Here is a 13,798-nt window from a genome sequence, read left to right as displayed (position 1 = left end):
CAGGGACGCACAGGGCTGTGCTATGTAGTTGTACCTTAATACGGTACTAAATTATTCAGGTGTACTTAACCTGAGACACCCCGAGCATCCCGGAATTCCTGAGAAGGGCTTCTGCAGTCACTCCCCAGGAAAAGGTTTTCCTTTCATTTCTTTTGTGATTACAAGGCAGAAGCTTTAAAATATAGGAAACTGCGTTTTAAAGATTTTATTTATTTATTTGGGAGAGAGGATGAGAGACAGAGAGCATGAGAGGGAGGAGGGTCAGAGGGAGAAGCAGACTCCCCGCCGAGCAGGGAGCCCGATGCGGGACTCGATCCAGGGACTCCAGGATCATGACCTGAGCCGAAGGCAGTCGCTTAACCAACTGAGCCACCCAGGCGCCCCGGAAACTGCGTTTTAAAATGTAGGAAATTACAAAGAAATTGTGCCAAATCAAACTCCTAGGCCCCAAAGAAAACCATATCAGTTTTGATGTGAATTTTGCCTATTATTTTGTACATGAACGTGTATTTTATGTTAGTATGCAAATCAAGTAGAATCCTATAGATATTATTTTAAAATAAACAATCCCTGTTAGATTGATTTAACCCAATTACAGCTAATTAACTTGTAGAGCAGGAAAGTGCACAATTTGCTTGTATTACCCGGCCTCTCAAAGCCAGGTTAGAGGCGAAACCCCTTTCATAGTGGCAGATGAGTGGGGCTCTGCATTTCTGCATCCCTTTTCCCTGTCCGATTTCCCCATGGTGGGGAAAGCAGTCTTTCTGTTCTTCACAAATAAATTCTAGGTAGTCCACCTTGGCCAGACTCAGCCTGCATGAAGCATGCTGGGGACAAAGCCTGTCACGGCCGACTTCTTTCCTTTTTTGTTGTTAAGCCCCAACGCGGGGCTCAAACTCATGACCCTGATATCAAGACCTGAGCTGAGATCAAGAGTTGGACACTTACCCGACTGAGCCCCCAGGTACCCCGGACTGCCACCTTCTGGAGAGCTGAGAGAAAGATGGAAGAAAGCCCGCTCCAGGTCTCCTAAGCATGCCATTCATACAGAAATGAAGGGGAAAGTATATTAAAAGTTGGGGAAGGACGCCTGGATCGTCTTGCTGGACGTCTGGTGTGGAGGAAGGATGATCTGAGCTCAGGGCAGCCCACGTGTCCACCGAAGCCGACTCTGACAAGTGTCCAGCAGCGTGATGGTTTCTGAGGGCGTGAGGGACCTCCGTTTTTAAAGATATTCCCATGTGCTCCGTGGGGCCCGCTGGTGGGCACTGTTTGGAGCTGGGATCTGCTGTGTTCTCTCTTCAGAGGCTCAGAAGCCTGGGGTCCCCCTCACGTGCTGAACTCCTGGGAGGTCTTTCACCTGGGCAGCATTTCATGGCATTCCTCTAGAAGCTCAGTCCCTGACATGCACACCCATCCTGTGCTTTGCCTGCAGCCTGCTCAGTGCCAACGTGGAAGCCCGAGATAAATAGTCTTGCAGCAGCTTAGCAGTCGGCTGGGCTCATTTATTTGACACAAATAAGCTCATTGACCTGATTTAGCACAGGGAGGAACTGTGGAGTTGAGTCAGAAGTGATCTCAAAGCCCTGTCTCTTGTCTGCAGCTTTCGCAGACCCCCAAGGACAGCTGCCTAGTTAAATGGATGCTCGATGCTCGTGGGCGCCATTTCAAGGGCAGAGGGGGGGAGAGGGTGGAGAGGTGGAAGGAAGAGGGGTGGAGGGGAGAGGAGAATGAGGTGGTGGTGGCACAGACATCAACAATTGCTCTCTGTGCCACTTGGTGGCACCAACTCCATAGGTTTTCTGTCTCTGCACACTCCTCGTCAAGCGACTGTGGGGTCTGTGCCCGCATGGACTCCCTCTCATAAAACAATGAAGCTCTTTCTGTCGATGGAGAACCATCTGCCGCCGAGGACACGCTGGGGCTCCTTCCGGGGTCCTGTCCATTTCATGCACAGGGCCCCGGGCAAGCAGCCTTTGGTCTGCCACTGGTGCCCGTGCTACCCCGTCCGTGGAGGGGAGAAGGAGGTGGGTCTCTTAATCCTTCTTACGCAGCCGCGGCCAGCACTTGGGAAGTGCTCAGAGTGTGCCGTTCTGCCCCCCCATCTTCTGAGGCAGGTATTCTTTCTTGTCTCCATTTTATAGAGGAAGTCTCTGAGGCACAGTTAAGTTTTGCTCAAAGCTACACCGTGAGATGCTGGAGCCACATGCCAACTTCAGATCTCTGGAAGGCGCGTGCAGGCCCAGTGGGCAGCACGTGACCTTGGCACACTGTGATAACAGCCCCTCTTCTAGTCATTTCTGCTGCTAAAGGCCTCTTACTTAATCCTAACAACCACTCCTGTGCAGTAGGTAGGTAGGCCTGTTTACTCCCATTTTAAGGAAATGACCCCAAAGATTAAATACTGTGCATAGAGGCATGCTGTCCTGGTTGTTTAAACCAAGATAGTGATTGAACCCAGATCTTTCTTGCTCTTGACTTGATGTAGACTTTTAGCCCCTGTGATAAACTAAATGCTGCACTGGGTCTGAGCACTCAAGTGGGGGGCAGGTGCTGGGGGAGGACTGCTTTGCATTTGCTCTGAAATGTGCACTTTGGCCTCAGGATTGGATCATCCTTGATTTAAGCAAGAAATGTTTAACCTTTTATCTGCTGGTCCTTGCAAGGAAGGGTTTTTGAAGACCGTATTGGAAGGAGAACGTACCCTTTCAGCACTAGTGAGAGGGCTGGGTCTTAATATCCACTGAGCAGAGCCCTTGTATTAGGCTGAATTGTGTCTCCCCCCCCCCCCCCATAATTCATATGCGGAAGTCCCTCAGAGGATAACATATTTGGAGAGAAAGCCTTCAAAGAGGTGATTAAGTGAAAATGAGGCCATTAAGGTGGGTTCTAATCTAATAGGACTGGTGTCCTTATAAAAAGAGAAAGAGACCAGTGGTGCAAGAAGGTGGCCATCTGCCAGCCAAGGAGAGAGAGGCCATAGGAGAAACCAAGCCCCACCCACACCTTGCTCCCGGACTTCTGGCCTCCAGAGTCGTGAGAGAATACATTTCTGTTGTTTGAGGCCCCCCCCTCCCCCCACTGCCCCGGTCTGTGGTGCTTTGTTTCAGCGGCCCGAGCTGCTGGATCTAGCCCTTGAAGGAAGTGAGTGCTCTGTTAACAGGCAGAACCAAAGGGCAGCTCGGGGCAGGGGAAGACCCAGCTGCACTCTGGAGTTCTGGCTCTGCGTGTCTCCTCCCTTCTGGGCCTAGATAGCCCTCTGGGAGAAGGGGGTACACGGCATCATGCACAAGGCTCCTTCCAGCCCTGGTGTTGTGCGATGCTAGTTGGTGGTCTCCAGGACCCGCAGAGTGTTGGCTGAAACCAGCAGTGTTGAACCAGAGGGAGATTTTTGCCCCTTAGGGGACATTGCCAATGTCTGGAGACCTTTCTGATACTCACAGGTGTGTATATGGAGGCACTCCTGGCATGCAGTAGAGAGGCCAGGGAGGCTGGTGCACAGCACAGCCCCCTCCACAAAGACTTAGCCGGCCCCCAGTGTCACTAGTGCCGCGTGGAGAAAGCCTGGGTCAAACTTGTCACCCCTTGAATGGTGCTGACACCGGATTGCCAGTCCCAGCCATCCATCCTGCTGGGTGCTGGGGAGACCACAGAACTGCAAGATGGCCTTCTGACATGTAAAATTGAGTGGGTCCTGAGCCTCTGGTTTGCTGACTGGAGTACCTGAGCATCCTTAGGGATTGATTGACCCTTAGGATAAAGTGTCACTTTGGGTTTTTAAAGAAAATCTTTGGTGCTTGAACCACAGAGGCACCATTTATTTTATTCTTACTTCATTCTTCACTCACAGATCTACACTTGTATAGCTTGTTTATTTTCTAAAAGGATTTGAGAAAACACGTGTTTATATACAATACTAGTAAATAAAATAGAAAGAGGACATGCAGTTGAACAACACAGTTGATGCAGTTGAGTTTCCTGGCAGCAAGGGCAAAAAGAGAAATAATCCCTCATGTTAATTCAAAGCATTAATGACATAAAGGCAAAGCATTTCCTCAATGCATATTCTAAAATGAGATCTTTGTAGGGCTTTGTTAGACAGAGGATCCTGACTGATACTTAGATATATTGTGTAGGAAGCATACTGAAACCAGGCGTTTTTGGATGCTGGGTAGAATGATGAATTAGAAATGGTCTCTGCTTTCAGATAATATAGTCTATTGTGAGAGACAGGCAGTTAGGTCACTATCTGCCACTCGGGATCATAAATGGGAGGATAGAGGAAGTGCTGCTCTGTGGGGAAGGTGGGCAGGGCGGCCTTACAGAGTAAAATGCCGTGTTTATAAATACGTACTTTTTTTTCTAATTTTGGTAATTTTTTCTTTTTAGAGAGAGCATGAGCGGGGGGGGGGGTGGTGGTGGTGGAGGGGATGGGTTGGGGGAGAGGGGTAGAGAGAGAATCTTGAGGCACCAGACCCAGCAATGGAGCCCGACCGGGGGCTCGATCTCACAACCCTGAAATCATGACCTGAGCCAAAAACAAGAGTCAGACAGTTAACCATCTGAGTCACCCAGGTGCCTCAAATTTATGTGATTTTTTCTGATTATAAAGTAATACACTGCATTATAGAAAATTAGGGCAGTATAAAAGAGAATAAAAGCTTTCATAGTTCTTCCATCTATAGATAACCGCTATTCTTTGGTGTGTATCTATTTTCATACACACACACTTAATATATTTAACAAAAAAGCAAAATGGGATGCTATTATATTTTACTATTTTGTAGCCAAATGAATGGCACATGAATGGGGCTTTGAAGTATGAGTTGGAGATGACCAAGTAGAGAAAGTGGTGTGCGTGCCAGGCTGACTGGAGTTAGGCAGCCAGGCTCCAGGGGGATGGGTGAAACACCACATTTCATTTCACAACTCCAGGGGGCGTCATTCCCATGGTAACAAAGAATGTTGCCCCCCCCCCCCCACTCACCCCCGCCCCTGGGTTGTCAACCCAGCAGCCTTGGGTTTGTTTTTTTTTCACTTATCAGTGTAATGGGAGTGGTTTTCTTTGTTAATCTGATACTTCATTGTTTTTTTGTAACAATTTCATCAGGATATAATTTACTTACCATACAAATCACCCCTTTAAAGTGTACAATTCAATGATTTTAGTATATTCACAGAGTTATGCACCCATCACAATTAATTTTAGACATTTTTGTCACCCCAGAAAGAAACCCTATACCCATTAGTAGTCACCCCCCATTCCTTATCCCCCCCAACCTCTGGCAACAATTCGTCTGCTTTCTGTCTCTATGGATTGACCCATTCTAGAGGTTCCACATAAATAGAATCATGCGTATGCGGTCTTTTGTAACTAGCTTCTTTTGCTCAGCATATTTTCAGAGTTTACCCAGGTTGTAGCATGTGTCAACTTCATTCAATAATTATCATTGCTAAATAATATTCCATTGTATAGAAAGACCACATTCGCCTGTCCATTCTTCAGTTGATGGATGTTTGGGTTGTCTCCACTCTTTGGCCCTTAGGTATAAGGCTACTATGAGCATTCATGTGTAAGTTTCATGTGGACATCCATTTTCAGTTCCCTTGGCTGTATCCCTAGGACTGGAATTTCTGGGTCATTTGGGAACTCTGTGTTTCACCTTTTGAGGAACTCTACCAGATTGTTTTCCAAGGGAGTTGTACCATGTTGCATTCCCACCAGCAGTGTGCTAGGATTTGATTTCTCCCACATCCTCTCCAGCACTTCGTATTGTTCATCTTATTGTTTATAGCCATCCAGTGGTTATAAAATGGTATCCCACTGTGGTTTTGACTTGCACATCCCTGATGGCTAATGATTATCATCTTTGGAGTGATGTCTGTCCTCATCCTCCCATCTTTAAATTGGGTTGTCTTTTTATTGTTGAGTTGATAGAGTTCTTTATATAGTTTTGATGTTAAGTCCCTTATCAGATATATGATTTGCAAATATTTTTCCTGTTCTGTGGCTTGTCATTTCACTTTCTTGATGATGTTCTTTGAAGCATAAAAGTTTAATTTAACTTTTGTTGCTTGTGCTTTAGGTGTCATATCTAATACCACTTGATTTTTAATGCATGATCATACTCCTTGGAATGGGTGTAACATAATGGGATGATTATTTGATTCTCACTTGCATAAAGTCATGTGTTTTAAATGCCCCCTCCCCCCCCCACTGATGTCTGTACTCTGGATGGCTGCAGTTAGACCACAGACCACATTTTGTCCCATCCTGTAGCCTTTATAAACACTTCATTGTTCCATATGCTGTTTTTCTCCCCCACGAATGTGTCTGGCTGCACTCAGACCTCTGCAGAGTCATTGGCAAGGAGCACAAGTCTCCAAGGAGCGCAGCCTCAGGTGTCCCTTGTCCTCAGGTCATCGCTAAAGGTTGCACTAAGGCACCCTTGCAGGACCACGTCGCCATCTGCTGGTAGAAATGGGCAAGTGCGATGCCGGAACCGGGAAGATGGCTCAACTGCAGATGGTCAAGGACCTCAGGCTAATTCTTTTCACGCGGGCCTACCTACTCCTGTTGCTTTGAAGGTCTTCCCGCCTTGGGAGGTAGTGTTTAAATATTAAACCCCTTCCTAAAACGGAATCTGTTTTTCCGTTCTTGTTCCATGGGCGTCGCCTGGTGCGTGGAAAACGTCAGGTAGGAAGCAATACAGTTCCTCAGGTGAGGAGAGGGAGATGAATAGGAACCATTTTTGTACCATACGGGTAATGTTATCTTTGTGTTTGTTGAGTCTCCGACGCTCCAGAATCCTCTCAGGGGTGTCGTGATACCTGCTTCTGCCGGCTCTCCCAGGTCTGTTGCCCCCACTTTGCAGAGTAGAACAGTGAGGCCCTGTAAAGATAAAGAACTGACCTTTGTTTTCTAGAACAGCATGGGCGACAACCTCATTTTTTAAAATGAATGATAAAGGGGTGCCTGGGTGGCTCAGTCGGTTGAGTGTCCGACTTGATTTTGGCTCAGGTCATGATCTCAGGGCCGTGAGATCGAGCCCCACATCAGGCTCCACGCTGAGCATGGAGCCTGCTTACCTGTTTAAGATTCTCTCTCTCTCTGCCCGCCCCCAAAATAAAAAAATAAGTAAAAGATAAATAAATAAAATGAATTGTACAACAGCCAGGGTGTGAAATCAGTACCTAGTATAACGTCATATACTCTCTTTTACTAAGTATTTATTGAATGAATGGAATAAAAAAACTCCTGCATTCCAACTCCTGACCATTTTTACCACACCTAGCTGCTTCTGTCCTAAATGCTGCAGTTATTTCAATAAATATATATAATGGTGTTCAATGAGAGGACACATGTTTATCATTTGTCTTTCAGCCCTTAATAAGGGGAGAATAAAAATGTGATTTGTAAAAAGTGCAGAGAAACCTGTACACACATATTCGTATCAGCACTATTCACAACAGCCAAGAAGTGGCAACAACCCGAACACTCGTCAATAGATGAATGGATAAAAAGAATATGGTCTAGCCCACAATGGAATACTATTCAGCCCCCAAAAGGAATGAAGCACCAACACACAGTACAATATGGATAAACCTCGAGAACATGATGCTAAGGGAAAGAAGCCAGCCACAAAAAGGACACATATTGTATGATTCCATTTATGTGACATGCCCAGAGGAAGCCAATCTGTAGAGACAGAAGGCATGGTTAGTGGTTGCCAGGGGCTGGAGGGAAGGGGGAAGATGAGGAGTGACTGCTAAGGGTTATAGGGTTTCTTTGGGGTGGTGAAAATATTCTCAAGTTGCTTGTGGGAATGGTTGCACAACTCTGAATACACTCAGAATACCACTTGAAATGGGTTTACATTTTATAACATACTATATCCCAATAAAGCGTTTCAATAAAGCTGTTTTTAAAATGTGCACAATAAAGCTTAACACAGGGCTTAGCGTGAGGAGGTTAGGGAATTATTTGTACTGGGGATCCTCACAGAGGAAGAGGAATCCAGTACGGAGAGCTGGGCTCACCAGGTAGACCCAGGCTCAAACCCCAGTCCTTCCCCTGTCTATAGCATTTGAAGCTTGGTTTCCTTCTTTGCAAAAGAGACATGATAATACCCTCCTCACTTTTTTGGGGGGAGGGGTGCGGATTATATTGATCATATATATAAAGTTTCTTGCAAACACCGTGTTCAACAAATACTCATTTCCATCCAACCCTGAGCTGCTATGATTCTGTGGTTTTGAGGCCAGTGAAAGGGCATTCTACTAAGTCCTCTTGCCTTTGGAAGCTTCTAGTGGGCAATGTAGCTGAGTATTTCAAAATGTGAAATGAGGGGTTTGGACTGAACTGAAAGCTTGGTTCACTGCAGGAATCCATGGTTTCCTCATTTAGGTGCCCTTCCTACGTTATGTGTCCACCAGAGTCCATTCTGTTCTACCCTGCAAGATCCTGATCCTGCAAATGATGATCTGTGGGTTTGTGGGCCATGTGCCTCATCCTCTACCATACTTTGAAATGACAGGGCACTTCTACTCACTACAGGTTGTCCCCAGCCCTGCCTTCACCAATTCATTCTGCAGGGGATCGATTTGCAGAGAGGACTCCTAACAAGGGTGAAGCTGGGAGTGTGGCAAGCATCAGAATTTTTCCGACACCCTCTTGAAACAACTTTGTCCTGGATGAATAAGGACCCTTCAGGCTACTCCACATAAGCAATGTGTTGGATAGAGGCAAATGTGCCACCAAGGCAGGGAGAAATATATAAGAGGGCATCTAGAAACATCTCTGCCATCCGCAAACCAACAAGTCACAGTGGTCCTGCCCCCAGGCACCTCAGGACCCAGATGAAGTTGATTCTGGTGGTGATTACCGCGCTCCCTGCATTTGGAAGAGGCTTCCCCCAGTGGGTGATGCCCGATAGAGGGGAATGGATTCTCAGCATGGCATTTTCAGACTGGGTGGTGAGGACTGGGGAAGGAAAAAGGTTTAGGATAAATTGCAGAAGGAGGACTCATCCTGCTGTTCTTACGAAAATGAAATGAAAAGGGAGAAAGATTCTATTGGGTTTTGACATTTCCAAATTCTCACTTCTACAATGGGGAGTAAATTCAGATTCCCTTTTTAAAAAATAAAAAGCCTTCATTTGGGGTTTAATGCTAATAAGTATAATGAGGGTATGGGAGAGGCAGCTGCCAAGCTAAGAACCAGGAATGGGGAAGTGGGATTCAGACTCAGCCTCTACATCTCCTCTTCCACGTGATCCCTCAGACCATGATGCAGTGGCGTTAGGGCTGATGTGACTTAAAATGAAGGTAGTCTGCACTTTTTCTCGGGCTCTCACCCACCTTTTGGCGACAACATGCACATGTCATGGCTGAACACTGCCCTTGAGTCTGCTGTGGAAGTATGGAGGTTTTCTTCCCCATGTGTGTTTGCTGGTGCTTGTGTTTTGGCCTAGGGTGCTGAGTCATGGAAATCTCATTGATGGCATAGACATCTGGAGATGGATGGATGCCCCACCATGGTTGGAAGATTATGGTTTGGCAGATGTGAAGAGGTGACAAAGTACAGTGGTCAGCAAACTTCTACTGTAAACGGCCAGATAGTAAATATTTTCAGCTTTGAAGGTTGTACGGTCTCTGTTGCAACTGCTTAAACTCTGCTGTTGCGGCAGGTAGTATGTACACCAATGAACATGGCTATGTTACAATAAAACTTTATTTACAGAGACAGGTCGAGGGCCTGATTCAGCCTGTAGGCCAGAGGTGCCAACCTCTGGCTTAGTGGACCACCTTAATTGCTCCAACTCCTTTCTTAGTGTTGTCCCTTATTTTAGAGACAAGGTTCTAGAAAAGCTGGACTGTTTTCCTCAGTGCTCCCGGAAATGTTAAAATCATGAAAGGCCACCTTCAGAGAGAAGGACGTCAACTGAGCGGAAACAGCAGGAATTTGGAGTTTTAAACCTACAGCAGATGCTGAGAAATGAAGATTCTGCTGTCTTCCCATTGTCCCTCAACGGAAGGCTGGGTGTTTTAATTAGCTAATGTTGGCAAATTGCTTTGAAGAAAATTGTAAAGTGTTTCGTGCTACAAGTGCCAAGAATCCCAATTAGCTTTCCTTAAAGGTACCACCTGGAAGTGTGATACTTTGTTGCTCGAGGTCCAAGGCAGCAAGAATAACCTGCAGATCAAAAACCGGTTTTTAAGCAAACATAACTGAATATAAATGGATCTTTGCATCGACGTCACATTTTCTTCCTTCTGCCTAATCTTGTTCCTAGCAGCTGGGATATTAAACCCCGTAAATGGAGGGGTGTGTGTGTGTGTGTGTGTGTGTTTTCCAAGAGAGCTGGGTGGCGACGGGGACATGAAACACATTAACCCATCCATGTGTTGCTGCCGACGTTGCCTTTTGGATTTTTGGCTTGTGCCCCAGCGGCCCTGCCCTGGCGTGTCAAGGTTACAGACGGGAGGTGGCTGGCAGTCACTCAGTCATAAAGCAGGGCTGGCTCTCAGGTACCCCAGTCCAGGAGAGATGTGTGCATGCTCCACCGCTCTTAACAGCTGGGTAATGAATGTGCTTCCAACATCCCTGTTTCCTGTGGTGGCAGCGGCCACAGCAGCGGCATCTGATCTGTGTCACCATCAGAAGCAAGTGAGATGTAGTTAATATGGACCTTAGCCACCGACGTGCATTGATTTGGAATCTCCGGGCTCTGATGAAGTCCCTGCTAAACTGGTCAGCCGGCCTGGGTGAGAGGAGGCAGCAGGGGATGCGGGAGGGTGTTAGGGTTAGGGCAGGGGTCCTCAGCCTCAGCACTGCTGACTTTGGGGCCCGGATGAGTCTGTGAGCATGTGATGTGGGGCAGGGGCTGTCTGGTGCCTTGTAGCATGCTGACGCCTACCCACTAGATGCCAGCAGCAGCCCTCGTTCCCAGTGGTGATGACCAAAAACTGTCTCCAGATGTGGCCTCATATCCCCCGAGGGGACAGTCACTCCTCATTGAGAAGCATTGGGTTAAGGGGAGGGCTAGGAGTCCTATTTTTCAGGGAGACCCTTGGAGCTGAGACCCAATAGAAAGTGGGCTCCAGGCATCACTCCTAACTCTTCCCTGTGTCTCACACCCTCGTCTCATCCACTAGCAAACCCTGCCTTGACCCCATGTTGTGAACTGACCACCTCTTGCCATCCATCCTCTCCTGCTCTCGTTCAAGTCCCCACATCTTGTCTAGACACTGCATGTCTAGCCTCCCAGTGGCCCCCTGCTCCCCATTGCCCCCCACAGATGGTTCTCCACCCAGTGCCCAGAGGGAGCCATGGGAAGGGTCAGTGAGAGACCTCCCAGTCCCGCTGGGAACCCCTGGCTCCATGGCACTTCTGCAGAAATCCTCCTCCTCCCTGGCGGTGTGCCCCACATGCGTACGCCTCTCCCACCTCTGCACCTGGCCTTCACTCCCCAGTCTCTGCTCAGATGTCCCTCTCCAGAGGCCTGCCCCGACCCCAGCTTGAAGAGCACACCTCTGTCTTCTCTGGCCCGGGGGTCCTCAGCCTCAGCACTAGTGACATTAGGGGGCAAATGGAAAAATGTCTTCAGACATTGCCAGTGTCCCCTGAGGGGCGACATTGCCCTGGCTGAGAACCACTGCCCTCCTACTCCTGCTTTATTTTTCTTCACAGGACTCTGATAGGACATCCAGTTCGTCTTCTTCACGGGAAGGCAAGCTTTGTGAAGAAAGCAGAGACTTAGATTTGTCCCCTGCTGTCCTTCCAGGGCACAGAATAGAGCTTGGTGCAGAGTAGGTGCTTAATAAATGTGTCGAATGTTATGAAATTCGTACTTCTAAACAGTCAGTGGGGCAATGGGGTCATGGATTTGGGGCAGAACTGGGCCTACAGAGTGTGTTTTACTGGTCCTAGACACCGAAATTCTGTGCCCTGGATGCCTGCAAAGTCCTTAAAGCACAGAGAAGCCTTCGGGAAAGCTAGGCTAGGGGTCTTGGGAAAGGGTAGCCCCAGGGCCCCTCCCCGAAGTGCTTACCAGGCAGGTGAGAGGCAAAGGCAGGACCCGCAGGTGCCCAGGTGAGCCGGGGGAGCACACATGGGGAGACACAAGGCTCTGTTAAGAGGGAACTGCCTCTGGCCTGCAAGCATTTGCAGACTGAAGGATTCGGGTGGCCTGGAGATGGAGAGAACATTCTAACGTCCATTTGTGGGTGCGTTGGGGATTTCCTTTGTGGTTGCAGGTAATACCTAGAGCTTGATCGATGAAGATGGGATCCCCCCTTCATTCCCCTCTCCCACATCACTAAGACATCTGAAGGGACAGCTGCGACATAGTGTGCTGAGCCCCGGGAACACAGGCGCGCACCAGGGCTGGGGGCTGGGCCCACTTGCCGAGCCTCTTCTCTCCCCGTCTGCACCGTGCTGTCCTAGTAGCTCCTGGCGTTTGCATGTCATCTCCCCACCCTTGCTCCCCGGCGGAGCAAGGTGGAGTACTGTAAAGTGTCATGATCCAGAGAAATCGGACTTCAGATAGGGTCCTCCCCTCGTTGTATGACTTTGGGCAGAGTGACTTTTCTAAAACTCAGTTTGCTGATCTGTACAATGGGGATAATACCTCGCTCTCTGGTTTGTTGTGAGGATTCGATGAGGTGAACGGCGCTCCTCACCGGGCCTGGCCAATGTCTGTGTTCCTGAGGGGTTGCCCTTATTATCCCCTCCTTATCCAGGTTCCCATATGGCTGGTTCGGCCCCTGGCCTGGCTCACCTGCCTCCTCCCTTTTGCTCCTGCAGCGGCATCAAGCGTCCCAACTATCACCCCCTCTCCCTCCCTTCCCAGCATGCGCATCTCATCACTGTGATTACACCGTATTAGCCACCGTGATTGTTCCATGCCTTGGCACCTCATTACTGAAATAAAGTTAGCATTAATGGGAGTCCTGCAGCTAATCCCTCTGCTCACCTCTCCTGAAAATGCATTCCGGTGATTAGCAGGAGAGACACATGCATATATTCATTTTTAAAACTGTTCCCTCCTCCCCCTCTCCCTGCGTATCTACTCACAGTCACGCCAGAGATGGAGGCCAGGGGGCCTTTTAGCTGCCAACAGGCAGAGGAGGTGGTGAAATCGTCCTGAACTGGGGCAGGGCCGGGCTTTGGGAGCAGCCAACATTCCCCCCTAGCAAAAGGAACATATCTGTTTCCTTTGGGTGGGTGCAGTTAAAAACAAAACCAACCCACAAAACAAAAGGCCAGGGAGTGAGGCAGAGCAGTGGGCGGGGGGGGGGGGGGGGGTGTCCCAGCCTTGCCGCCTTCCAGCTCTGAGACCTTGGTGAAATTGCTTTAACCTTCCTGATGAGCAGTTTCCTCCACTGGTGAAGGATTATGTCGGATAAGGACCGGGCGAGAGCCCAGCACCGCTGCCTCCAGTGCCTTGGTGGTTCACTCCCTTCCCCTGGACTAGAGAGCCAGAGGTCAGGTGTGTCCCCCGGGCTCCTCCCAGCCCCCAGTGCTGGGACAGCCTGTTTCCTTTTCCACTCAGGAGCCGCCAGGGCCGTCGTCCCACGCCAGGCACCCAGAAGGCTAACTGCTCAGAGGTGTAGTGTCATTCATAAGGACTCCGGTGAAACACTCCACCGGCCCCCCCGGGGAGTTGGCACACCTGCAGACAATCAGATGATCCTTCCCCAGAGGGCTCGGGGGCTGGCTCCCAGGTCCACTCAGGTAACCAGCAGCTCGCCTTCCGTGCATCCCCTCTGTCCTGATGAAACCGGGGTGGTGGGG

General features: G+C 48.8%; 1 protein-coding gene across 1 annotated transcript in view; it reads left to right on the top strand.

The window, feature by feature from the left end:
• SPRING1 (SREBF pathway regulator in golgi 1) overlaps positions 1–13,187 on the top strand; it is a 37,642-nt gene extending 24,455 nt beyond the window's left edge. The window contains exon 6 of the mRNA XM_064578444.1: positions 8,558–13,187. Within this exon, the coding sequence (XP_064434514.1) occupies positions 8,558–8,623 (66 nt within the window). The 3' untranslated portion in view covers positions 8,624–13,187. The remainder of the gene's footprint in view (positions 1–8,557) is intronic.
• Positions 13,188–13,798: the final 611 nt, after the last annotated feature.

This window comes from Mirounga angustirostris, unplaced genomic scaffold (genome assembly GCF_029215605.1).
Source record: "Mirounga angustirostris isolate CCGP_5_RB_7025 unplaced genomic scaffold, mMirAng1.0.hap1 SCAF_14, whole genome shotgun sequence".
Classification (NCBI taxonomy): domain Eukaryota; kingdom Metazoa; phylum Chordata; class Mammalia; order Carnivora; family Phocidae; genus Mirounga; species Mirounga angustirostris.
Note: the sequence above shows the minus strand (reverse complement) of the source record. Positions and strands in the feature narration are given on the sequence as shown.